The following is a 27,858-nucleotide window of genomic DNA, read 5'->3' on the forward strand; positions in this document are numbered from 1 at the left end:
AATAACATCTTGAAAATACAGGTGTCACAACAGTAATACATAGCCCTTACCGCTACAAAGTAATGGCAATACAATTTGTTTTGCTTTCTTTTTAAAACCTGAAGGGTAAGAATAAAGCCACTTTATGTCAAGATACGTATACACACTCAGAATTTTAAAAACTTAACGAATATGTTGAATTTTAGGTAGTTTAGGGAACAAATGGTTATGAATGGAAAACATCTTTTAATGAAAAGTCTTTGAGAATGCTGCATTATCATATCCCCAAGAGCTTTTCTATACAAACTAGTTATAGAAACTCAGAAACTTTGTTCAGGGGTGGGGAGGGGGGTGAACAAATCAAACAAATACCTCTCTTCCTACTCTTGCCCACAAACATTATTGCATATTTAGGGCAGATTTTCTTTTCCTGAACTAGGTTCTCAGTTCATTATCTACTTCTCCAATATGTAATAAAAGTGTCTTTAGGGGCACACATGTACGGTGGGAATACAATTAAATGGGCTCAAATTCTAAGAAAATGTTAACATTTTCTAAATGTACTAAAAGCTGTGAGAAGTAGATACCACTAACTACAAGCTCAGGGCCAGTGTTTAGGGTGCATACCCAAACTTCTGTGATTCTGGGTTGACTAGTCCTGTAAACCAAGATATGGCAGTTTCTCAGTCACGAACTCAATACTGCTAAGTTTACTCAAGCTTAAGGTTTCTTACCATATTGTTCCCTCGATTTAATTTTTGACCCTAATATCAAGCATAGCCCTTTGCTCTTTGTACTTTTCTCTGTACTCCATTTAACAAACAGAAAAAAATATGATTCAGTTTGTACCCTCTTATCTTATACAGTCATCTCTCAATTCAGGCTAATGCTCCCATGATCACTTTTTCTCGCTCTCCTGTTGAGTTTTAAAGTGTTGACTTACAAGCTATGGCTTATAAGGTGAATGATAAGGAAGTTATTTAAAAAAGGAAGTTCGGTATTCAAAACACTCACTGACTGTCAGAAGTGTCTTCCAGCAGAACGTTCTCTTCACTGACAGCCATCCTCGGCTGTTCCGTTTCTGCATCGCACTCATCCCTCAAAGTCAGTGACTGGATCTTCTCCCAAGGTTTCCCCTGCTTTCCATCAGGTAGGTTAGATCAAAGCGAGTTTATGGGTAGCCTTTGGATAGATTTATTGCATTGAAATGAGAAATTTCTCTCCTGCCTGTTCTCTAACAACAAAAAAAGCAAAATAATTAAATAACGCCTTTTCTTTACAGTACTACCTTATAGTACTTTCCATTTGTTTAGAGTTTTAACGTTTTTTGTTAAGGTAATACAGTGTTGACAAATATACCCCATTCCTCTTAAAATCCACTCAGCCAATATTTTTCTCTATTCTATGAAGGTTTTAAATGTCACAGAATATATTCACTTTGCTCCTAGCCTGTTTTTAAGAAAAACGATTCCAAACATTCTTGAAAGATTGGTAATTCAGAAAACACAAAACCAATTATTTAAAATCACCAGCAAGAAAAAACAAAAAAAAACAAAAAAACCAGCCTCAGTGCAAGAATGCAACTTGTACCTCGCAGTACACAAAATATCACAAAAACAGAGCTCTTATCCATGTGCTAAGAGTAGGTGTCATTGATAATCTCAGTTCAGTGGCATAAAACAAATATACAGAAAATATGCAATAGTCCTCTAAAAACATTTCATGCTGTGTTGTCAAAAGTTGTGCAAAAATAAAAATACAGCAGTGGCAAAGTATACACCAAATCTGTACAGTGTATAGCAAAACTAGGCATACTGCAGAATACGCCATCTGTAAACTTCAACTCTGCATGAATAGGCCACTCAGTTCCGCTTGGCCTGGCTGCTTTCCCCATTAATCAATGTCTTCTCCTGCTGTTCTGCAAGAGCCTGCCATTTTTGCCTGTTCTTTCTGCAGCCATCCAGCAAAGGGAAACAGTCCTCCGATACGTGGGTCAGGGCCTAAAGAAAGAAAAGAAAGCCAACAACTAGATGGCAGCTAGGAAATAAGCCCTCTCCCCAGGCCTGACGCAAAGGGCCACATTGTACACTCACTTCATAAGCAGGCCCACTGCTGGGATTCTCACAAACTGTGTGAGCACAGATCATTTATGAATGATTCCTCTTAAGCTATACAGACAGGGAGTACATGCTGAGAGAGAGAGAGCAAACACACATTCCAAAATAACATTATTCAGCTATGGAGGCAGATCTGTGTGGAATCGGCTCTGCAGAGAAATAATTCATTTGCTTTTATGCAGTGCAAATGGTTCTCCCTAAGTGTTGACTGCCTTGAGAGCTGCTTAGTTTTTCTGTTTTTCTATAAAATGACTTTATTCAATGTACTTAAGTAGATTTTTATCCAAGATTATAATAAAGGTTAATTTATAATTATGTGTATATGTTTAATGTAACATTATGTTTAATGTAACAACATTATTATTTACCAACTACAGTGCCATAAATATTTAGCTACAAGAATGTTCACTGCAGATTTCTTTGTAATAGACAAACATTGAAAATGACTTAAATACCCAACAACGGGGTTAGGAATATCGTGTTACTATTTGGCAGCCATTAAAAATGTCATAGAAACACATTTGAAACAGAAAGATGTATCTTATATTACGGATTGCAAAGAGCAATTTTTGTTAAATGAAAAATTTGTGAAAATGTCATAAAGCATATGCACTGAAAGGAGATAACAGTGGTTGTCTCAGAGTAGTAGAATTATAAGTGATTTTATCTTTTTGCTTCTTCGTATTCTGATTTTTCTATAACAACATATTACTTCTGTAATAATGGTAAAAATGCATGTCTATATCAAATAGAATTCAACAGGGGAGTCAAATAAAATGAATCCTTGCACAAATAGGAAATGTAGAAAGATGAAATCTATAATGGGTGATTTGACTGTTAGTTTGACTATATTTACAGGCATGGGGAAAAAAAATCAAGAGAGACATGAGTGTCTACAACTGAGGAACTATTAATCAATCCACAAGAAAAGCATCTGTTATAGAAAGAATGAGATATTCAGGGATGTTGGAGACACTGCTCTGAACACACTTCTGCACAGATTGCCGAGAAAGGTGGGGAGACAGTGGTGCAGAGGCCTGACACCCAGTGTTCTTCTGTCCTGTTTTCTTTTGCTGTCTCTCCTGTCCTTCCCTCCTCAGCCACAGCTTCTTTCTTAAATTCATCCACTGGCTAGAACCCTGGACTCAGGCTGAGAACTGGATTCTAAATACAGTTCTCCCACTAACTACCTGTTTGGGACAAACATTTCATCTCCCTGGAAGTTGGACTTTTTACAGATTCAATGACGGAATCTGTGAAATGTCTGGATTAGAAGATTTCTAGGGTTTCTTCTGGTCTTGACAGTCTATGATTACACCATGATAAATGTTCTTTTCCCAAATACTTAAAACTTAAGACAGTTTCCTGTTTAAACTTCTAAAGACAAGGACAGCATCTACTTTCTATATTTGGGGCATGAACATCAAAACTAGTAAATTGGATGTTTTAGGGAGAATATCTTTACTCAAAAAATAAATAAATAAGCAAAAAAAAAACCCAAAACAAAACCCCAAGCCAGCAGGTATATGGAAATGGGAACCTGCAATATTCTTCTAGCCGCTGCCTTTTAATCGTCATAAAAATTTTCTTAAGCCACACTATGACAATGAGAAAAAGTTAGATAACTATTTTTCCTTATTTAGGCCAAAAGTCAGACTTAAAAATAATATGCTCTTAAAAAGAACATAGAGTATGCACAGTGTACCTCCTGGAGGGCAGTAGTGCTCGCACATGGTTTTTCTTAGCGTTCCCTACACGAATTTGCTGGATCCCAGCATGTGGTAGGCACTCGCTAGGTAGTTATACATTAATGAATTAACATTTTTGAGAAACAGTAAATATAAAATGTGTTCCTTATTCAGTACAAACAGCATGTTCATTAGCAAAAGAAATTATCCTGATAATTTTATTTCTAGTTTGTTGATTAAGACGCAAAAAATATACGCCTGGTGTTAGTTGCTTCAATTTACTTTAGGTTTTAATTCATAACATGGTCAAATTTTAGCAAGTCTACTAGTTTTCATAATAAATACCTCATACAGTTGCAAGCAGATGGCATCTATGAATCCAACTTGCATACTTGGGATTTTGTTTTTCTTCTCCCTGTTCATTAGGTCCTGAAAACAGAAACAGACACACACAGATCTGCATTTACTTAAAGAACACAATGCAAGTTGGCTCTAAAAAGATGAATCACTGGGTTAGCTGAGGAAGGCTATATACCTGCCTACCTGCCTTCTTACCACACTCAGGAAGGCCCTGGTCCTCTCTCCCGTGTTCACCCCGGCTGTGACTTTCCCCACATGACCCCCAGAATTGATCACTGACCTAGAATCAACTGCTGACCTACAGTCAAGCACTGACCTAGAGTCCACTGCTGACATGTATTTGGAGAACACACATGCTTTCAAACTGTCTGCTGATGTGGAATCAAACACTCTCAGCTTTGTGGAAAAAGGCACTGAGGCCACAGTTGATTACAATTCAATTCACACAGAGAGCTTTTTGCGTGAAGATTATGCAGATGTCACTGCTGCTTATTCCCAGGAGCTCATGACTGGTGCAGTGGACAAGCCCAGCACCTCCATGGGGAGCAAAGAGTATGTGTCAGTGCTTGTTTAAAATGAAGCAAATTCTCCATTAGCTGCGACCATCACTCTGCTACCCACCATTTCCTGAGAAGATTCTGAGCTTCTGAACAAGCCCACTACTACATAATAGGAGACTGAATAACTGCAAAAGACTAATGAGACATAGGATGTACCCAGTGGAGGATAAAAAGCAGAATGGAGGGCTTCCCTGGTGGCGCAGTGGTTGAGGGTCCGCCTGCTGATGCAGGGGACGTGGGTTCGTGCCCCGGTCCGGGAGGATCCCACGTGCCACGGAGCGGCTGGGCCTGTGGGCTGTGGCCCCTGGGCCTGTGCGTCCGGAGCCTGTGCTCCACGGCGGGGGAGGCCACGGCAGTGAGAGGCCCGTGTACCGCAAAAAAAAAAAAAAGCAGAGTGGAAGGAATGGTACACAGACGGAGGAGGGACATCTCGTAACCATGTCCCATTTAATGTGGGCTCAGTAAATGTTCATTTGAATTGAAAAAAAGACTCTATGCTTCATTTCCAGGAAAAACTTCTCCAGTGGTTTAAGAAGAATCTTCTTGTATTCGAGATTCCCTACACTATACAGAAAGGCAGTATGTATCCAAAAATCTTTAAAATCTGTGTGCCCTACAACACAGCAATTCTGGAATTTATCCTAACAAGGTAATGAAAATTGGCCCACAGATGTTTAGCAACAAAGATGTTTATCAAAGTGCTGTTTGTAATAGTGAACTCTGCAAACATTGTACCAAAAAGTAAATTATGGTTACATCTATTTCATGTAACCATTATATATGATATATAAGGCAGCATCTGTTAGAATGAAAAATGGCTTATGATATTTAAATGCAAAAAGTAAATTACAAAATATAGGTACAATATGATGACTTGTTATTTGCTTGTTTTCTGTAGCAAACATGTATAATCTTCTAGTAAGAAAAGTTTTTAAAAATAACGAGAAATTCTGTTCCTAAGATCTCATAGAAGCATAAAAAGAATCTACAATAAAAAATGTATATGAATAATTCCTACCAGCAAGGTCTCGTACTTACAGCAGGCTCTATGTTGAGTTCTTTTCTCTCTCTGTCTCCTTGGTCAAAAAATTCAGTGGCAACAAGTTCTGCTATCTGAAATCAATAACAAACTAAGTTTGGGTAAATAAAAGCATATTACTCCGTAAAACAGAGACTTTAAATGAAGATAAAATCTATCAAAGCTGTAGCTTTCAACCACATCAGTAAAATTAGAATAAAGCAGTAACAACTAATAGAAATTTTATTTGTTTTAATGTGTACCTAATCACAAAGGCTAGAGTTTGTAATCTTCTATAATTACACAGAAAAAAGCAACATTATTTCAACTTCATCAATCAGTGGAAAAAAAGTACCGCGTGCCCATCTGTATCATAATCAACGATATATTTATTAAGCATCTGTTGTATGAGGTGCTGTGTAAAACAGTATCAAATAGGTCCATATACTGAGGCTGATTGATATGCCTTTTAGGTTTCTTTTAATCTACCAGTTCCTCCTCTTCTCTTTTTAAAAATATTCCTTATAATTTTGGTTGTTGTGGAATAAACTGGGTTGTTAATCCTGCAGTATTCCACTGTCTGGATTTTGTTGATTGTGTTTGCATGATGAAATTTAATGTTTCTCTGTACCCTGTATTTCCATACACCAGTAGTGAGATCTAGACACTTGATTAGATTGAGACTTGAATTTTTTTTTTTCTGCCATGACTGTTTCACAGGCAGTGCCCTGTACTTTTCTCAAGGGCTGTATAATGCCTGGTTGCTTCTCTTTGTGAGATTAACAACCCTTCATGATCTTTGTCTAGATTCACTAATTAAAAGGCTGCAAAAAGGTAATATGCAAAGCAATCATTCCTTTTTCCTTTATAGCTGAAATAAAATAAAGTTCCCCATATCAATTATTTAGTTACCCTAAAGCAGCAGTCCCCAACCTTTTTGGCACCAGGGACCAGTTTCGTGGAAGACAGTTTTCCCACGGACCAGGGTCGGGGGTATAGTTTTGGGATGATTCAAGTGCATTATATTTATTGTGTACTTTATTTCTGTTATTACATTGTAATATATAATGAAGTAATTATACAACTCACCATAATGCAGAATCAGTGGGAGCCCTGAGCTTGTTTTCTACTTGTCACTCACTGATAGGGTTCTGATATGAGCCTGCAAGCAACTGATTTATTATGGTCTCTGTGCAGTCAAACCTCTGTGCTAATGATAATCTGTATTTGCAGCCACTCCCCAGCGCTAGCATCATCTCAGCTCCACCTCAGATTATCAGGCATTGGATTCTCATAAGGAGCATGCAACTTAGATCCCTCACATGCGCAGAGCATAGTAGGGTTCGCACTCCTATGAGAATCTAATGTCACCACTGATCTGACAGGAGGCAGAGCTCAGGCGGTAATGGGAGTGATGGGGAGCGGCTGTAAATACAGATGAAGCTTCACTCACTCACCCGCTGCTCACCTCCTGCTGTGAGGCCCGGTTCCTAACAAGCCATGGACGAGTACCAGTCCTTGGCCCGAGGGTTGGGGACCCCTGCCCTAAAGTACAATTTGTATAAGTAAAGCACGAGAAATACTTGATTTTCTCTACTTTAGTTACTATTAAAAAAAAAATAACTTGGTTCTCAAGCATCCACCAAAGATGGCTGTGGAAGGTTTTGTTTTATTGTTTTTATTATTATTTTGAACTCTTGGATTTAAACATTATAATGTATTTCAGTCCTCACTGACACTCAGACGTTGTTCCATTTTGGCCAGTTGAGAGCACATTAAGTTGGCTTCTTTGTTCTTTTGACGTGGCTTCATGAGTCTTTGATAGCTTCCTTGCTTTCTGCTATAACAAGATGTTCTAGGCTCATCTTGTACATTGCCTGCTTTGGAACCACAATCAGCCATTTCATTGTGGAGGCCTAATTCCTTTAAACTGAAGTATTTGGAGACCTCAATCTGGGCACTAGGTTCATTCATTACTACCAGGGTGATCATTGTTTTTTAAGCCCTTTTAATGGATGGAGCTAAGATACAACGTAAGTTCATACAGTATTTCCTATTCAAATTCAGAACTACGGGATTTCTGCAAAACCTTATCCACCTTAGATCTTTATCTTTCTACTCATGCTGAAAATCCTACTTCTCAACAATACCCATATAATTTTTCATTTGCTTTTATCCCACATCACCCACAATGATGACTGAATATCTATACAAAATTACCACTAATATGATTAAAAACAGTTTTAAAGGTTTCTTTTTTTTAGAGTTCTTTTTGTTCTCAGTGTACATCTCACCAGAGTTATATGGTCAAATTACTGTTTTAATGTCACTTGGAATAAAACAGTCCCTCTCAGTGTGTTTCTGCAACCAAAATCATTTTGTTTCATTTTACTTTCAAGGTTAAGTGATTTTTTAAAAATTCAATTTATTTTATAACTATAAGAGCAATTTACATGGTTCTAAATTAAATCTACAAAACAAGTACATGCAAGCAACTCTAGCTTATATCTCTGTTCCCTCTATCTTATTCCCTCCTTCCCCTGAGGGAAAAAAATAACTTTTTTGTGATTAATCCTTCTGTTTTTTTAAAATATAAGCAAATATGTACATATATTATTTCATCTCCTCAGATAAATGGCAGGATACCATACCCATTTTTCTCTGCCTTGCTTTTTTTTTTTTTTTTTACTTATAATATATCTTTGTAATCACACCCTGGTAGTATAGAGAATTCTTATTTCTTTTTGCTGTTGCAGAGGATTCATCATGTAAATGTACTACAGTTTATTCAATCAGTAACCTATTAATGAACATTTGGGTTATTTCCAGTGTTTGTTATTACAAATAGCACTAAAATGAATAGGCCTGTGTAAATGTCTTTTTATATTCTTGCCAGTACATTTTTGGGATAACATTCTTAGGAGTAATGGTAAATGAATTTGTGTATTCATATACTTCCAAAGGGTTATAGTATTTTGCATTCCTTTTTTTCCCACAGCTTCCCCAACAGAGTATGTTGTGAAACCTTTGGGTGTTTGCCAATTGGACAATTAAGAAATGGTGTCTCAGTGCTTTTTTTAAATGAAGTAGAATTTACATACTGTGAATTGCATAGACCATGGGTATACAGTTCAGTATATTAATAAATGCATGCAACTAGGTAACACACACCCCATCCAAGAAACAGAATATTTCTGTCACCCAGAAGGTGCCCTCAGGCCCTTGCACAGTGAATCCCTGCACCTTCTTCCCTCCCTCCCCAGCCAACTGCTACCCTATCAATTACTTTTGCCTCTTCCAGAACACCACATAAATGACATAACAGTATTCTTTTGTATCTGGCTTCTTTTGCTCAGTTTAGTGTTGATGAGACTAATCCATGTAGTTGCCTGTATCAGTTTCAGTTTCTTTTCACTGTTGAGCAGTACTCCACTGTGTGAAGGAGTAGTGTATTACAATGCATTTATCCACGCTCCTGTTGAGAGACTTTTGGATTGTTTCTAGTTTCTGACTATTAGGAGTAACGCTGTTATTGTAATGAGATTCTGTACAAGTTCTTTTGTGTCAGTGTAGTTTTTGATTGTTTGGTTTTTTGTTTTGTTTCATTTTTTTAAGGCCACACCACGTGGCATGCAGGATCTTAGTTCCCTGACCAGGGATCGAACCCCTGCCCCCGGCAGTGGAAGCACGGAATCTTAACCACTGGACTGCCAGGGAAGTTCCATGTGTCAGTGTAGTTTTAACTTGCATCTTTCCTTATGATTGAGGTTCTGAGAACCTTTTCAAATGAGTAAGAGCCATTCACATTTCTTTTTCTATCAACTTTTTGTTCAAATCTTTGGCCCATTTTCCAGTAGGGTTGTTGGCCTTTTTCTTCTCTATTTTTAAGAAGTTCTTTAATATTAGGGATATTAACTATCTATCAGATAAAAGTTGCAAATATTTTTACCTGTTTTTCATTGTCTTTCTCTGCTTATAGTGTCTTTGCCATGCAAAAAATTTTCTTAATTTTTTAATTTTCTTGTAATCAAATTTGTCAGTCTTTTCCTTTATTGATTCTGCATGTTGAGCCATGGTTAGGAAACTTTTCTCACTCCTTGTTTATAAAAGAATCCACAAACGTTTTTATTTAGTACTTGTATGGTTTAATTCTCTGCACTGAACTCTATGCCCCATTTGGAAGTATGCAGAATAGATCCAATTTCGTCTTTTGCCATCCGGCTATGGAGATGGGAAAATCATCCTAACCTTATTTAGTAAAGTCTATTTTTCCCCCAGTTATTTGAAATGCTATCTTTATTATATATTAAACGTTCTATGCAATTCTAAATGTTCTATTATGTTCCACTGGTCTGACACCAATACCAAACTTTTAATTATAGAGGTTTTATAGTGTTGCTTTTTATGTCTGGACCCCAACTTCACTGCTGTACTTTTTCAGGGTTTCATTCAGAAAAAAGAAAGAGTAAGTGAAAAGACAAATTGTTCCCTCTTCCATTCTCTTTCCTATTTGGAAATGGGCATATAGTCTTTTATTATGGAGCAGGAAGGTCTATAAAGACATTTCTTGAGTGCTTGTGGCATGTCAGCTTTAAGGCACTTTGGAGAGTGCATTCCTGATACCGTTTTCTCAGCATTTGTTTCATGAGATGAGCCTGTCATTACTGGGCTCCATGACTATGCAGCCCAGAGCTGTGACCAACAGCAGTGGTCAATAATCTCAGGTAGTACATTTAGGATTCAAGATGTAATCTCAAAAAACAAAACCACAACATACACATCATTGCATATATACCCACCCCTTCTTTTAGCTTAGGGCCTTTATCGCCACTGCAAAATGTTACAGCACTGAGAGAGGATGTATTTCTAGCCTCCTAGCCACAGGCCCTGATCAGATCCTTCCTGACATCTTATATCAACATGTCCTATACTTCTAAGCACCAGAAGTGTTTAAGTTCTACTTGTTAATGCCTATTTGGAGTTGAGGTATAGCCTAATACGCTAACCGTAAGAAAATTTAAGTTTGCTTCTTCTAAACTTTAATATTATTAAAGGGCTGTGTTAAAAAAAAAATCCCCAACTAAGCCAGCAGTAGTATTGGAATTAAGCTTTATCAACAGCTAGGTTTGCTGTGTTAATATAGATGCTTTCTTTCTTAATATATCTTACAAATATTATTAAGTGCTAATGAGTCCTCTAAAAAAGAAAACCTGTTTATGTCCAATTATCTGCTTTTAATACTACTTAAAATTTAGATAAAAAGTTCCCCAAATACTTCAAAAACTATATTTAAGAGCAAAGATTTATCTTATTTTGACTTTTTAATTATTACTTTTATCATCACTAAGCAACATACCCGTTGTTGGATAGGCCAGGGTTTTGTAATTGCAGAAAGATCACAAGCTGTCATCAGCATCGCTCTGTTAAGGGAAAAAGAAGCCCAATACTCCTGTTTACTTTTATGTGAATATAAACCCTAGTAAATAGTTACTAATAAAACAGTTAAATTAAAACCCTCTAAACTACGAGGATGGCAGTTTACAGACTAAAGAAACAGAAATAGAATTTACATAGAAGCAGGGCTGATACAGTGATATCACAGTGTCATTGTTTTGGTTACCCAGTGAACTACTGGAATTTGCCTTCACACTGCCTCATTTATCTCCACATTAGCAGCAGGAGAGAAGTTACTAACCTTTGAGCACAAACTTGCCTGCTATTATTATTTTTTTTTACTTTGGTCTTCCAATCTCAGTGACAGTATGATGAAAACACACTGATTACTAATAATTAACCATTAAAGGATAACTTCAGCTGTCCTACTGATAAAAGTTCCATGACAGCAAGAACTATGGTGGGTCATCCTAATTCACTCAACACATGTAGTGACTCCTATGTGAAAAGCCTTTGAATTATTGAACAGTATCTGCTGGAGAAAAGAGGGAAATGAGAGGATGATGCTGGTTATTCCTTCGCTTGTTAGAGAAGCTGAAAACCATACTGGAGTCTGGAGTCTGTGACAAGGCGCTCTACAACTCAATACTGTATAAAACTACTGTATGAAAATAGTTCCCTCTTTAGTGCAGTGTTTTCCCATGTCAGGTCCAAATACCTGCCATCTAATCCTTTTAATTTGTTTGAAGACATAGGCAAAAAGGCCGTCACTGTCATATAGAAGCACTCAAGGTAAAGGACTGTATCACTTGTCCCTCTCGGGAAACCCAACCTAAAAGTACATTCTCCCTAACCATATTAGGCCACAAAGAAAATAGTTTTCTGCCTCTAATTCTATCTCTTATACCAACTCCCTCGCAAGTAATGAGTGCACCAGAGAAATCTTTAATCATGAAGGATTTCAATAATACTTGCCAATACAAACTGCCTCCCCCAAAGAAGACTATGCACCTGTGTGAGCTTAACTACAATCTGGACTGTGAAGAGTGGAAGAGGCAACGCAAGCACTAGATGTCCTGAGTGCTTGTCTGCCGAGAGGTCAGAAGTTAGGAGAGTGGAGCAGTGAAAACTGTGGCACAGTCTTGGAATTGTGGTCAGATTCCACTTTTGTCATTGAGAAAAACTGTTCACGAATCACAGTAGCGTGTCTGTACTTTTCTAAGGCACTGTTCTAAAAACACGTTGAGACTCTTAGGTGAAGCATGACTAGAGAGAACAGACAGCTGGGCATTTGTATGTTTCCTTATAATTTGCATCTTTGTTTGCATGTGAAGTAATACCAATCTATTTAAAGGAATGTTTAAATGTATAAAATTGTAATACACCACTATCCTTAGTATTACTACCTCTGTCTTTTCTTTATTATTGACACTTAGCTCTTTTTTATTGATCCAGTTCTTGTCATGACAAAGGCAGTGATAGTAATAGCAAAGGATGGGAGGGAGGGACAGAGGAACAGGTGAGGAAAAACAGAAACCCTTAAGTTCTGACAGTGCTACTCTGCCATCACGTAAGAGAAGTAAACACTTCACAGCCATGTTCCTGCTCCTGCATTCTTTAGGATGCTATTTTCAGGTCTTCAATTCCAAAGAATTGTGAGTATGAACAAGGGAACTCTATAGCCTGGTACTGATACTCTACCACATTTTAAAGGTCCTTCTAGGACAAAAGTGATTCATTCACTTGAATTTGCAAATGCATTTCTTTTCAAGTAAATATTCATTTCTGTACAACACTCAAGAATTCTGACAGCCTCTAAGATCATCACATTGTAACAAATAACTGCAATAAAATTAATTAGGTAGCAAAACTTCAGCTTTAAGGATAGTAATCCTACTTACAAAAACAATTCCTTTTGATGAGGATCTTCCAAGTTGAATTGATTTTTTCTTATAAGTTCAAAAAATTCTCCTCTCCTCCTTTAAAATAAAGAAAAATATTTCATAGTTATGATGAGTTCCCCAAGCTCTTATCCCTTTGGTCTAGAAAGACTCATGGAGTAAAATTTTTTGGGAAAAAATCTCTAATGGTTTTTTCTCATCTTAGAATAAAAATTATCATTTAAAAATCTTAAATACCTTACCTTCTTCTCTTCTACCATATTCTTTGGTTGAAACATTAAATCTCACCTCGTTTTTAACTACGAATCACAAATAATGGAAATTTCAATTCTTGAACATGATTTTAAGAAAATGAACCAATATGAGTTAAAAGTCTGATGCCAAGAATGATTTAAGAAATTTTGCGTATGGCATAATAAGATCTATATGCTTTCAGTTTAATTTCGTATACCTCATTCACATATATTATGGTATAGGGTAAAAAATGTTCATAATAATTACTCTTTCACTATAAAGTTGTGAAGTCCTTCTGAAGCAAAGAATGACCAAGTAAAGTATAAACTAATATTCATTCACTGTATAGTGAATACCTCTATGTGCTCAACATTGTTAGGCGTCTTGGGAAATTATTAGACATGAGTTCCTTTCAGTGTTTAAAATCTAGTCAAAGACACAAACATAAGAGAAACTTACATAACAAAACTGCCCGTCTGTGAAGAAGTACCAAAAATGAAAAGAGGTTTCAAAAGGGTTCAGAGGGGAGAGCCATGTGGGTCTCCACAAGGGTCGGGAAGCCTTTGTGGTTACAGGTATTTTTCAAATTCTTGGTAATTTGATCATCTTTATTCTGCAATCATTTTGAATACACTGAAATTTACTATATTTTCTTTTACCCTAATTAACTTTAAAGTGCTCCAAAATCCAAGGAAACAGACTCTTTTAGATGTAGTTACTTTCAGATGCACAGCAGTGGATATCTGGTATATGGTTTTGTGTGTTTCTTCTGTTTGTTTTTACTTCTCAAAAGAGTGGCTAAAACCATAATGCACATCCTTGTACAGAGGGAGAGAGTCCTGTGTTCCTGGGAAATCCCTTGAGTGTGACTGCCGGACTCCCCTCACTCCCAAACTTGCAGCAAAGACCTCAGTCTCTGTGTGGGAAACGAATGCTTGCCCAAAGGCAGCAACATCTTTCCTTGCTTTTAGAAAGGCAGTTTAATGATGCAAACATACCTACATCCCTAATACACTCTAATGCATACTTTAATTTTTGAATCACGAACTTCATTAAAGTTCTGCATTAATATCCTTCTTTTGCCAAAATCCAATAAAAAGAAACAAAATTTACTTGTCTGGCACTCAGCTCCTTTTCCAGCCCACGTAAGCTTGGATGACAGTATAAAGGAATTGTGAAATGGTCAGAAGTTGGGGGAGAGAAGGAAAGGAGGAAAAGCAAATGGCCTACATAATCTTTAGGTTGGTCAACCCAGCTTGGAATGACCTTGAGATGGTTATTTGCTTTGCGCATTATTTCAGAGACAAACATCAGAAATAACTCTGTATTCTGTAATTTCTATAACATTAAGTAAGCAGAAGAAGTAGACTTTTCTGGCTTCCTTTGAGAAACTGCTCCATAGTTTGATAGACAGCTTTGCCAGGACATTTGTCCTTATAATCTAAAAATACCCCAGTGTGGATTTTTAAAGTTTGAAACAATGCAAACACATCCAAGACCTATTTATCAACATATTTCTTAAAACTTACTTAATGTACAGTGCTAGGTCTGTAGCTAAAATAGCTTGCTTGATTATTTTCAGCGTGGTCTTATATTCTTCAATGGAGAGGCCACTGAGAATCTGATTGCCCTTTATAAAAAAAAGAAAACCATCATTAGCATTCCACCTGGAGAAGCTGCTGATAAGAACAAAATCTGAAAAAATAGTCACATCTCTTAAACACATGCCTAGTATTCTGAACTCAGGAAGATAGAGGACACCTGCTTACATAAAGTAAATACCGTGAAATAATGTTTCCTCTCTATGCACCCACCCTCATCGCCTTGTCATACAAGAAAAAACAGCCTCATGATGGTTCATGGGCCGAAGTATGCATGTTTCTCCAACTCTTCTACTCCTTAGGCTTTAGTCCAGGCCCCAAATCTAATAATTATATACCTTTTTCCTTTGGGCAGGCTAACTGCTGTGATCTGAGAACAAGTAAAAGTTTGAAAAATCAAAAACTGTATTAATATATGTGAAGAACAGGGTGAGGAAATTGTAAACAATTGATTATTTTAAAAATCATTTCTCTGTGGCTTCTGTAATAAATCCAATAACATTTCTGGTGCAGATTCATATAATTTTAACTTCATATTGAGAACAGTGTGTATTCCTCAGGAACATGCCAATACAGATGGGTAGAGGGTGTGAGCAATGATGTGCTTACTGGTGGTATAAAGAAAGCAAGAGTTGAAACATCTATAAGGACTATTTCAAAGGTGGCTAATCCATGTGCAAGTTATCTAAAGTTTTTGCTATGTAATCATTTTTTATTTCTTGCCTGTAATTTAAAGCACAGTGACTCTCTAATCTTGAACTAAGTAAAACATACCTTGGGTACCCAGAATATACTCAAAACAACATCTGTAAATTGAGTCAGATGTGCTTCCTAAACCTCAGGGCTGAGAAAAAAACCCAGAAGCTTAGCAATAGGGTCTGGAGGTAAAGGATTTGTTCTGAAGAAAGGAAACTGCTGAGCCAGGTTCAAACATTGGTTAGAGGATAACTGATGCTGAAATTGTGGTATACGTCTAATTAATGAATCTGTGATTACACAAGAAACATTATTTTTAAATATTAAGCCACTTTAGATTCTGGGCAAAACAAAACTATATTCTGATACTTTTATTTATTTTAAGACAAAACTATTTCAAGTGGAAAAGTAGAAATGTCTTTTGGTATTATATTTTTATTTTCCCTTCCAAAAACAAAGGCTGTAAATTCTTGTGTATTGGTGCTTACAAAGACAGAATATAGATCGGCCTTATAATGTGAGGCCAGCCATATATACAACCAGATTCCTTTTATGTTAAGTAATAATATATTACATAAGTTTTATGTTATCTAATAACAGAGAGAGCTATGATAGGCATACTGTAAAATACGTTTTTTTTTTAAAAGGTTAGCATATTTTGTTTAAAACTAAATAGGATATTAAAATGAAGTTTGAGCTGAAGGGCAAAGACAGCAAATTCCAATGAAAGTACAGATGTTGCTGCTATAACTCGACACACACATTCCTGAGAAGTCTCAGTTCGGAAAAACCCCACACTAAAAATAACATGGTTTTTGGGAGAAACAGTGTTAGGGCAGACCACTCAAAGCCTATGTGACTTTATAACCAGAGCACAAACCAAATCAAGAACTGGCACCTCTGGAGGTAACTTGGACAGGCCAGGCTAGCGAGTCTAGGGGCTGCCTCTGAGGACATTAAAGAAGCACAGAAACAGCTGAGTGGAAATGGTGGTTTGTGGAAGCCCAGAGGCAGCACAGGGGGAACTGGATGGCAGAGACGGATGGCGGAGACAATGGGGCTGTACTAAGGGAGGTGCTGAAGGAAGAGCAACCTCCTTCCCGTGGGCCCAGAGCAGCCCAAGGCGAGGGAGAGCGCCTCAGGGCTAAGTGCCCATTTTCAATATTCCTAAAACAGAACCGAAAGGGTTGCTCATGCAGGAGCCAAGCAGAGGGCTGCTTCCTTCCTTGCTGAAGGTCAAAATTCAACTCCCATAATTCTGGCACCTCACCCAAGAGAACTTGTTCATGAAACAGTACAACTTATACATTTTACTGACATCATTCCCCTACCTCCCAATCATACATCAGCTAATTCACGTTAAACAGTCACATCTGTAGCAGTCTGTACTAGAGCATGTGCAGAATTTATAAGGAGGTGCCCAAACTGGCCACATAACTCTTATCCCTTCACCCGCACCAACAGGTGCGATTGCGTTCCCCTTCACTCAAGTAAGAGAGAGTGGCTTGAAGTCGCGGCGTATGCCTGCTGGAGTCTGCTGGGTGGGGTGGGCTCCAGTACCCTTGTGTCTGATTCCTGTCTGAAAAATCTACAAGGCAAGACACAGGCTGGCTAGATGCTCTGATGCAGCAGTGAAGGAGAGGTTGCTACTGAACAGGACGGGCTGCCTTCTCTGAGTTTTGGAGGCATGGGGTTGGTTTAAGTCCTGTCCTGTTCAAGAGGACCACAAAGAAGGCAAAAGAACCTTAGCAGAAAGGAGCTGAAAGCCAACAATCAGAGTTCCGGGAGCTGAGGAAGGAGACGTAAGGTGATAAACGGGACAGAGACGATCACTCATATTAAGGCGACGTCAGTGGAAAAGCCACACAGTTAAGGCGCTCGGCCAGGATCATGGAATTACTCGTAAGAAAAGAACTAGGTTTAAACACCTACCAGGCACAAACAGGGGGACACTCATCACACTACCAGTCTCTTGTTTCCTATTCTCCAAGTCTGGGGGAGTAGGAAGGGACATGGGGGTTTGGGGGTGAGGAAGGAGTCAGAAGAAACATAAGGGAGGGATGAAAGGAGCCAACCAGGGTGGGAAGAGAGAACCTGAAACTAAATCAAGCCCCACATCTGGACTACTACATAGGGCTGCACATTTTGGTTTCTAAATTGAGAACTGTATGCTATATTTTAGGACCTGAAGTAGTAACTAGAGGGTAAAACTTATCAAAGAGTGACCACAAAAGTCATGGGCCACCTGTGTTTTCTGGGGCTCAGGGAAGAACTAGTGCCACTGGGCAAATGTAAAGAGATGGAGGTAAAATTGCTTTAAAATTATATACCATGCGTTTGTGCTTGTTCAACGTAATCGTCTACAACTTTCACTGTTTTCTTCTTATAAAGGTAATACACGCATACAATGGGTAATGTGAATAATGAACAACAAATCAAAACCAGAAAATAAAAAAAATATTAATAGTTTAACTAGACAAAGCCGTTGCGAACATTTTGGCATATATCATTTTAACCTTATTTTCCTTAACAAAAATATGACTAGAGTAACATACTATATGCTTTCTTACATTGATAAATATTCATTTAGCCAAATTGTTGAATAGCTTTATTCCTTAATGAAAATGTTTATTAGTGGTCAAAAGTTTCCATAAAAAGAGGAAAAGGTACTGCCTTATGAAAGAAAACCTTTGAGAGTAGTATAAACCACTTCATTTGACAAAAACAAAAACAAAAACAGAACTGAGAGCCATAAAATACCAGTTTTGTTTGTTTCTAATTTGGAATAACCAAATGGAGGTGAGTAACCAGTTTTCCCTTTTCAGGCAACATTTAGACAGTTTTGGTTTCTAGAGAAGTGAGGCTGTGAAGATCTCAAATGTTTTGGCTTTGCCTTTCTTACCCAAAAAGGAATAAAGCATGCTCAAGAATTTATGTTGCTGGGAATAAATCCAAAACTTAAAAATAAAACTGAATTTATAAAGTGCTCTGTTAAAATTCTACAACCATAAATTAGGTACTTACAGGGCTATTAAGGATCATCAGGCACTGGTCAAAATGATGATGCTCCATGATCGAATGGCAGTAGAGCTGAGCAAGGGGGTGTTCACTTCTGGGTTTGTTGAAGCAAGGAAGAAAGTTTAAAAAAATTATCAGTTTCCCCAGTATATCAGTTATCAATTTCTCCTTATTATTGGTTAACTGAAAAAGAGGCTACTTCACAAAAATTAATCCAGCTAACAATTTTCTCTCCTTTTGCTAAGAAGAGTGAGGGAATCTCTGGGAAATACATATAAAGAGTCAAACTGTTTTCAAATACCAATGTTAACTGATGCCGGTTCAAAGTATGAACAATTTGATTGGTTTTAATATTTATTAAAATAGTAGAAGGAATAAGGACAAAGGATTACTTTCTGTACACACAAAAAAAATCCCTGAAATAGCTGTGCCAATAATAGTTTTCAGTTTCAAAAGTGCAATTAATTTAAAATCTGAAATAAATTTCCATGCAAGCCTTTCTTCTGAAATAAGGCTGAAGGTCAGCATCCCTATGTGTGCCTGTATATAAGAAAAGAGTCAACTGAGATGGAATTAGCTGAGGTGTGAGTGATGAGAGGCAAGGAAATGGGGGACAGTGGGTGCACATCCCCTTCTGGAGGAACGAAGGAGACAGCTGAGTCAGAAAAAGTTCCCAGCGTGGGATCCAGGTTATTTCAATGCAGGACATCCTGGCGGTGCTCTAAAATGAACTTGGGGAAAATGGTAAAGACCATTTGGCTGAGTGAAGTGAGGGGAGGAATATTATAGTCAATTCATTATATGTAACAGAGTCACAAATCAAGTTCTAAAGCATGACAAGCAGAGTCCTCCACCTATTTCTCATGACCCTTCACATGTGAACATAAAGCACCATTTGCACTCTTTGTTCTTTAAAAGGAAGACAGAAAGTTATAGCTCCTGAAAGTCTCTGTTTCTTGAATTAATACGACAGGGGTTTATGAATTGTAAAGCACGATACAAGTGTTAGATAACACAATTGATTTGTTATTCCTCTGTACTAGTACATGAATCATTCTTTTACTTTGCACTTAATTTGCTGAAGATAGAGAACCTACCCAAGACAAGAAATGTAACACAGGAAAAAATGAGTTGGAGTGAGAGAAGCTTAAGGGAAAAACAAAAACAGTAAAACGAAAATAAAGGTAAGAGAATGGGTGATCTCATCTACTAGTGTTTAAGCCACCACGGATATTGCTGACTTCCAAACTGCCATGTTTTGTTGTTGTAACCTTTCCCAAGTGAACTCCTGCCTTGTCTTCTTTGTTCCTTCCGTATTTAGTGAGTTGTACCGTGGGTCAGATACTGTGCTTATCACTGGACAGTGGGAAGGCAATGGAGGGACTAAAATGAGCAGATTTGTAAGAAAAGATAAATCTGCTGGAACCAAGACTGGAGATGCATGGAGACTACCGGGATTTAGTTAGGAGACTAGTGGGAAACCATTCTAGTAACCCAGGTAAGAGACAGCCTGGGTTACAGTGGTGGAATCCCAAATAAAAAGAGCTGCTTAGGAGGTAGATTAGTTAGGAGTTGGCAATGAATCCTGATGTTGGGAGCTAGTGGGGATGCGGGAGATGAAGGGGGAAAGTATGGAGGCTAAGCTTCTGCTTTGTCATTTCTGACATAGGAAAAAAGGGAGAAGATGATTAGAGATGGGGGATGAAGGAGGGGAAGATGGACTAGTTGAGTGCTGGATCTATTAATTTTAAGGTGCCTGAGGTACAACCAAATGGGTATAACAGTCTGAACTTGGGTCTGGGCTGGAAAGAGAGATGTGGATCACATCAACATGCTTGGAAATCCAAGCCACAGGAGTGGATGAGGTGCTCCAGGGAGATGGCCCGGGATAAGAGAGGGCCTAGCATAAACAGAATCGATGATCTCCCTCCAAATCCTGCCTGTATTCTATAGTATCTATTTTGGCAATAGCATTTTCTCATCACTCAGACCGGATAAGCTCAAGTCAACTTCAGTACAGCTACCGCCTTCCTCATTCCCTTCACTTAGAAAAGGAAAAGCTTCTAGAGTATCTGTTATTGTCGTTTATACGAGGAATCCAAGCACATCCAGTATTAGCTTAGTATCAGTTTTATTCTGCTGTTACCCTGTTAGCCTGTATTCCTTTTGAGTTTGTTATCATTAGGGAAAACGACTCTACCAATTACTATTTACTGAGAGCCTATGCCATGTCCAGCACTGTGCTAAGTAGTTTACATTTAATTTTTACAATAGTCCTCTGTAGGACACTTCAGCTCACCGCATCAGAATCTTCGGTCCCACCTCATACTGCAGCCATTGATGTAGTGTCCAGCTTCACGCCTGCTCTAACTAACTGCACGAGGAGCCCGTCAGAAGGCGCCTGCCCTGGCCCGCCGAGAATACCTCTCACTTCTGCCCACAGGAGGGCTCTCTGCACTCACACTCACTCAGCCTGGAGCGTGTGGAGTTAAGGCCTCTGGAGGTCCCCTGTGACCAGTGGGGTATGGCAGCCTGCGGAGCTGCCCCTCCCCCTGCAGTCTCTGTCCTTTTGCGAACAGTTCTGGGTCTCATGTCGTAAGACTTCTCAAAAGCGCCTGGTGGGACTGAGCACCAGCTGCCTGCATGGGTGGACAGCTGGATACCTCGTCCTTCTCCTGGCTTTCCCTTCTCTGTTTCCCACTCCCAGGCCTGCATTCCTGCTCCCTGGGATCGCACGCGCTAATAAGCTATATGCACGCCAGCTTTTGTCTCAGGCTGTGCCTCCTGGGTGACCCAGGCTGAGACCTCTAAAACTGGCATTTTAGCATTTGTTTTTTAGATGACCAAAGGTACAGAGAGATTATCTAACTTGTTCAAGGTCAACAGAAAAGGCAGAGCCGGGATTCACATGCATCCTTTTCACTGCATCACACTGGCTTGTGACCTACAGCACTCTGCACACAGTATCCACTCACCAACCCAGTTAGAAGCTGGACTAGAAATGCGATTAGGTGGATATAACACAGACATGTTTAAAACTTCTAACGCACATTACATTTTTAGACAGTGCAGAAAGGACGGTTTCACATTAGAGAAAATTCTTGGCTTGTGAGATAGATGAATGCAAATTATGTGTTTGCCTTTACTTCTAAAAATATGGATTTATGAATCAATGAAAGGGTGACAAATTCCCCAAATTTTCCATTTACAAAGATATTCATGGAAACCAATGCATTCTATATCCTGCTACTTTTTACTCTTTCAAACACAAGGCTTCGTTGCCTCTTTATTTGAGGGTGTGTCACAAGGACCCATTAAACCACTCCTGCTGCTGGGTTATTCCCACACATCAGTGAGCAGTCATGGGCTAGCACGCCCTCCCTGCATCTCCTCTTGTCCTGCAGTTGTTGGTCCATCTCTGAGAGTGGCGTAAGGATGCCAACGCAGAAATCAAACCAATGTCTCAGGAGTACAGAACCTTAGAAATCAATAGAAAATGAAAGTTCTGTGAGAAAAACACAGCCACCCCAGCACAGTACTCCTTTTCACTGATTCTGACAACGGTCCTTAATCTGGCTTCTCATCCATATATATTGCTCTGGGCTCAAATCTCTTAGCTACTCTTTGTGACCCATGTCAACCCATTTAATTCTTTTTTTTTGGTAATGTATTTATTTATTTTTAAATTTGGCATTAAAAAAATTTTCTTTTTTATTTTTTGGCTGCATTGGGTCTTTGTTGCTGCACACGGGCTTTTCTCTAGTTGCAGTGAGCGGGGGGCTACTCTTTGTTGCTTCTCATTGCAGTGGCTTCTCGTTGCAGAGCACGGGCTTTAGGTGCACGGACGTCAGCAGTTGCAGCATGCGGGCTCAGTAGTTGTGGCTTAGTTGCTCCGCGGCATGTGGCATCTTCCTGGACCAGGGATCGAACCCATGTCCCCTGCATTGGCAGGCGGATTCCCAACCACTGCGCCACCAGGGAAGTCCCAACCCATTTAATTCTTAACTTCACAATTTCTATGCAAATCATCACTATTGCCTTCTATGAGTCAGGGGTTATTTTATGTTCCTATTCTCTGTGATCACAGATATTCAAGTTGATGATTCATTTGACCTTGTGACCCCAGTTCTTGGACCTTCTTGACTCTGCTGATTGCCCTTTTTTCACATCAACAATAGACAGTCCCTTCTTTGTTCCACAGCTCCTAGCTGCTACCAGGCATAGTCTCTTTGCTACTCCCTGTCCCTCCCTGGGGAAAAAAAAGCAAGATCTTCAACTCCCATCTATCCTTAACAGTATCCTCCTGTGAAAATAGCTAAAACGTGTTGAGCATGTAGTCTGTGCCAGGTACTGTTCCAAGCACTTTACATCTACTTATACTCCTTAATCCTTACAAGAAACCCTGTGAGACAGGCACTGTCATTATTCTACTATACAGAGAAGGAAACATAGAGAGGGAGTTTAAATGACTTGCCCAAGGTCACAAGGTGAGAGGAGTCAGGATTCAAATTTGCACCATAACCATCACAGCTCCTGCGTGGTCGTCTAAGGACCAAATGAGCTCATGTACATAAGTGCTAGAAGGAGTTCCAAATGCCATGGGATAAGACCTATATTAAGTGTTAGCTTCTATTATTATTATTACTATTATTATTAGCGACTAACTGAACTTGCACTTTATTCATATTCAGATCTCTAGTCTCTCAAGCCCTCCGACCTTACCAAGGATGATCTCACTGGCTAAAAAAGACTCTCCTCAGTGTGAACTTCACAAATTGTGATTCCTGTGCTGTCTTTACTGCTCTTTTAAGCCTCTAGGAGCCTGCTGACCCTGTTACCACTGTGCCTATTCACGACCTTAGCTCACTCCTGTTCCTCTGTCACAGAGCAGAGAGGACCATGGTACAGGGCAAGTTCTTCCAGGACAACTATACATGATCTGATTGTCGGTACCAGGAAATTTTTTATTGATTTTGCTGAATCTCTAATCTTGAAAAAAACATTCATTTGGTCATTTTACCTCTTCTAACCTCCATACTATGTATTACTTTCTCCTCATTGCCAAAACTCCTTTCCCCTCCATCCTCCCTCCCAAAGGACACACACATGCATACACACTTCTCAGTTCTTCATTGTTGTCAGTGGCACCATCATTGTTAATTTCTTGGACCCAGAGTCATGATTTTATCCCTTCGTTCCTGCATATAACTAGCTGTTCAATATTTACACAATTTTCTCCTTCAGTCTCTTCCTTTCTCTAGCTAATATGTGATGTTCACATACACCTGGCTTCCCCTACCTAACAGCTTTCTGGCTGGAACTCTGTGGTTCTAATTATTACCCATTTACCTTGTACCTGACTTACAGACTTTTCTTCCTAAACAATGTCTTCATTACCCACTGCAGCAATGGCTCCTTGTCTTTTCACTACGCCGAATATAAAATGCACGGCTTGGTTTTCCAGCTCTCCCTCGGAAGGGTCTTCTAACTTCCACTTGTTCATCCTCTTACTTTCCATCCCTAGTCAGTGAGCCTTCTGACCAGTCAGACTAGCCATCATGTCTGTTCCATGAATATGCCCACTTCACGGTGTTCCTGGAGTACCTTCATGCTCTCCCCTCTCCAAATGCTACACACTTCAGAGATCCGGCTGCAGTCTCACCTCCTCCATTAACAGTAAGGATGGGCTACACTGATCATCGTCAGTCTCCTCTACTGACCACTTATAGCCCACGTTATCAAACAACACAGGACTTACTAGATACTTTCTGGCATTAATCACCATTGTTTCATGAAACTGCAAATTCCTTGATAACAGAAGCCGAATTTTATACTTTTATAGCTCTCTTTCTGCCTAGCAAAGTACCAGGCCCCAGTAACTGCACATTATCTCTTTGCCTAAAATGTAGGATAATTTCACTATATTTATAAAACACCAATCCTGAATCTAACCAAATAAATGCATCTACAAGAGTCCTCTTATATTGACGGCAGGCCTAACGTGGGGAAATTTCTCTACATAAGCAGATGTCTGCGCTTCAGCCATTTTGTTCCTATGACTGCCTGTTTTTAAAAGAATAATTCAACAACTATCTGGAATCACTCTTGCCTCCATCCACCCATGTGGGAGAAGAAAGCACAAGCAGTGAACTCTTCTCTCAAAGATTTCACTGGCGTACTTGAAGCGCTCTTCACAATGGCAATCTTCCTAGGCCAAGAAGGAATCAAAGAATCAGATACTGAATCAAAACACAGTTTCCTAAACAAGGAAAATCTCACTTCAATGTAATTTTCTGAAAAGATGTTCAACAAGCACAAATGACAGAGTTCAGTTTCTAACTTTGCTACCATATGAGGGCTTTTTTGTCTTTTTGATATATTACTTTTACTTTTGTGTCTTACTGCTTTGGTTTTCTCTATAGAGTGTTTGAATATCTGATGAGGTCTGGACACAGTACACCTTTTTAGAAGTTAGTTCTTTATATGGAAATGTTTCTGATACTCTTAGTCTCCAAAGAGTCCCCTGGTTAAGAAAATCCTACTGGAGGTATCACTCGTTTACCACTAGGGAAAGGAAAAAAAGAAACATCCCTGGGAAATTCTTGGTTTCCTTTACTCAAACCACAAGGATGTAGGAAGAAATAAATATCTCTGAAACTCCTTTAATTTTTTTAAAAGTTATTATTACTTAGTGTAAGTCTGCTCTGCGGTGTATGTGAAAGCAAGATTGTGTGGTCTGACTTTTTCCCAGGACTTTTTTTTTTTTTCAAAGAGAGGATGACGTTTCTCCAGATGTTTTTCCGGGTAATTATTTTTAAATAAACAAAGGAAAAAATAGCTTAGTGGCTTTTTTCACTCCAAAGCAGGGCAGTACGGCAATCCATACACTAATAATCCATATCCCAATGATATGGTGTTCAGTGCTGAGGCAAGAAGAGAAGGCAGCACCGCTGGCTCTCATCCTTAGGCTGTGCTTGACTCTGCGCTGTGAATCTTTTCACGTCGTTGTTTCCTTCCATAATTACTCCTGTGTTGATGGGAGGCTCAGGACCACAATCACATGACAAAGCACAGGGTACAAAGGACATGTCACCCAGTCAGTTCTCCAAAACATTAGACTTTAAAGAGGAGATAGCAAGCCTCTGATAGTGAGGCAAGAGCTTGCTATCTTTTCCCATCAAAGGTCAGCAGAGGACACGGTTGCTACATCGCTACAATTCTTTTTACATGAAGTTTTCCGTTTACTGTATTTAGATAAAGGGAATGTGATTAGAAAGCTTTCTGAAATTCCCTCAAGATATCAGACATGTGGAATTTCCTAGAGAGATCTATGCTTTAGTTGAATCACTTGCATACCTTAAAAATGCTCTGTAGTAAGAGATTTCACCATTAAAACGTATGCCTTTCAACTAACTTGCTTCAAGAAAATAAAAATGTCACAGTGGCTCAAAAATCTGATGAAAAGTGATATCACCTTTATTATCTCATTTGTCATTGCAAATGTTACTTAAGCGTGGTTCAGAAGGGAGCCTGAAAAGCTTGTCTGAAGAGTTAGTATCTTACTTGCAACATCAGCCAAAAGGCAGGCTTCTGCTCCTAAGATTTATTTAACACTTAGATATGTACCAGGCATTCTACCTGGTAGTGATGTGTGTTATGTCTTAAAACTTATATGAACCCTATGAGGTAGGAATGCTGTTATCTCGATTTCACAAGCCAGGAAATGGAGGTGTAGAGAGAGGAGTGTCCTGCCCATGGTCACAGAGGAACTCTGTGGCAGAGGTAGGATTTGAGTCCAAGTCTGACCCCAGAGCCCAAAGTCTCCAACACTGTGTTCCACTGCCTTCGCTAAGACCAAAAGCCTCTTTCTAGGCAGCATTTACTAAGTACTTAGGATAGAGCTAAGCACTTTTCAAATATTATCTTTTATTCCAGAGTGAAATTCTACCTTTTCTGATCTACTCTTAACAGTTTTCCAATGAAGCTCCTAAGCTGGGTGTATATAAACAAAAGCAAAATGCTTGGTAATTATCTAATGAAATAAGATTCTCAACATAAATAGTTTTTGTACTTCAGGCCAGAGATGTTACCAACACAATATTGGACTTGCATTATTTTTTCCATTTCCCTTAAATAAAACCAGAGTATGTTATGGGACCTTGACCAACTGAAATTTTGTACCATCAAATTATGCGGTGGCTTTTACTTTTAAAACTACAATTTAAAAGAAACAATCTCTTCTGTTGCTGGGGTGAATGCCTTACCGCTGTATGTAAGAGTTATTCACACCGCGGTGATCCAAATCGTGGCTTAAGGCAGCAATCAGCAGTGCGAGTATCTCCAGGTCAGTCAGCCTGTTCTGCACGACCGAAGAGCAGAAGAAAGAAAGAGAAAGAACAATTTGGTAAAGCGCATTATACCACCTCTTTCCACGAATCACGTGGTTTTCTCCTTAGTGCTTTACATATGTGCTTTCTAGTCACATAGGACTCACGCTAGAATCCTATTCTGCAGGCAATCAGTCGTACTTTGTTTTCAGAATGGGATTATCATTATCAACCGAAAAAGTTCAAATGCCTCAAATAATCAATAACCTGTCCACCTATAGTCTATATATATATATATATATATACATATTTCTTTTTAAAGAAGATGTTGGGGGTAGGAGTTTATTAATTAATTAACTTATTTTTGCTGTGTTGGGTCTTCGTTTTCTGTGCGAGGGCTTTCTCTAGTTGTGGCATGCGGGGTCCACTCTCTTCATCGCGGTGCGCGGGCCTCTCACTATCACGGCCTCTCGTTGCGGAGCACAGGCTCCAGACGCGCAGGCTCAGTAGTAGTGGCTCACGGGCCTAGTTGCTCTGCGGCATGTGGGATCTTCCCAGACCAGGGCTCGAACCTGTGTCCCCTGCATTGGCAGGCAGATTCTCAACCACTGCGCCACCAGGGAAGCTCCACCCTATTTCTTATAAATGTTTGCTATGGCAGGAAAGTACTACTATGGTATCTGATACGGCTTCTTGGACAACAATCACTTTTTTTAGCTCTAGCCAGCTAAAATGTGCACTCTATGAAAGTAGAGACAGAGAATAACATTTTTAGAATTTATTAAATAAAAAAGAGCATGGAAGCTCTGAATTAAAAACAGTTTTATGATGTATGCCTGGAATCACTGACATAGAATAACTTGTCGATTCCCACTGAAGTTAAAATCTAAGGACAGAGATATGAAAAATTTGGCCCAGAAAAGAATGAATTACTTGAACGTTTTCTGCATTGATCTTCCTGTAAA

The 27,858-nt window shown here is 38.9% G+C and overlaps 1 protein-coding gene and 1 long non-coding RNA gene across 7 annotated transcripts in view; one reads left to right on the plus strand and one right to left on the minus strand.

Moving 5' to 3' along the window:
- Positions 1–27,858, plus strand: part of LOC309821628 — a 116,454-nt gene that overhangs the window by 69,655 nt on the left and 18,941 nt on the right. For 2 of the 6 annotated variants that reach the window (XR_014296645.1, XR_014296647.1), the window contains exon 6: positions 4,211–5,715. The exons of 1 other annotated variant lie outside the window; for it this stretch is intronic. This is a non-coding gene — a long non-coding RNA (uncharacterized lncRNA). Of the gene's footprint in view, positions 1–1,019; positions 1,116–4,210; positions 5,716–27,858 lie in introns of those variants that run through there. 3 more of the 6 variants (XR_014296646.1, XR_014296648.1, XR_014296649.1) reach the window with 2 other exon arrangements.
- The window catches only part of PDE5A (phosphodiesterase 5A), a gene marked incomplete at its 5' end in the record, with an annotated part of 135,391 nt that continues 108,700 nt past the window's right edge, over positions 1,168–27,858 (minus strand). The window contains 8 exons of the mRNA XM_082653112.1: positions 1,168–1,979; positions 4,130–4,213; positions 5,743–5,817; positions 11,079–11,142; positions 13,018–13,095; positions 14,781–14,881; positions 18,573–18,660; positions 26,831–26,925. Coding sequence (XP_082509238.1) covers positions 1,842–1,979; positions 4,130–4,213; positions 5,743–5,817; positions 11,079–11,142; positions 13,018–13,095; positions 14,781–14,881; positions 18,573–18,660; positions 26,831–26,925 — 723 coding nt within the window. The 3' untranslated portion in view covers positions 1,168–1,841. The remainder of the gene's footprint in view (positions 1,980–4,129; positions 4,214–5,742; positions 5,818–11,078; positions 11,143–13,017; positions 13,096–14,780; positions 14,882–18,572; positions 18,661–26,830; positions 26,926–27,858) is intronic.

The sequence above is a fragment of the Grampus griseus genome, assembly GCF_964374135.1.
Source record: "Grampus griseus genome assembly, chromosome: 4".
NCBI lineage: Eukaryota > Metazoa > Chordata > Mammalia > Artiodactyla > Delphinidae > Grampus > Grampus griseus.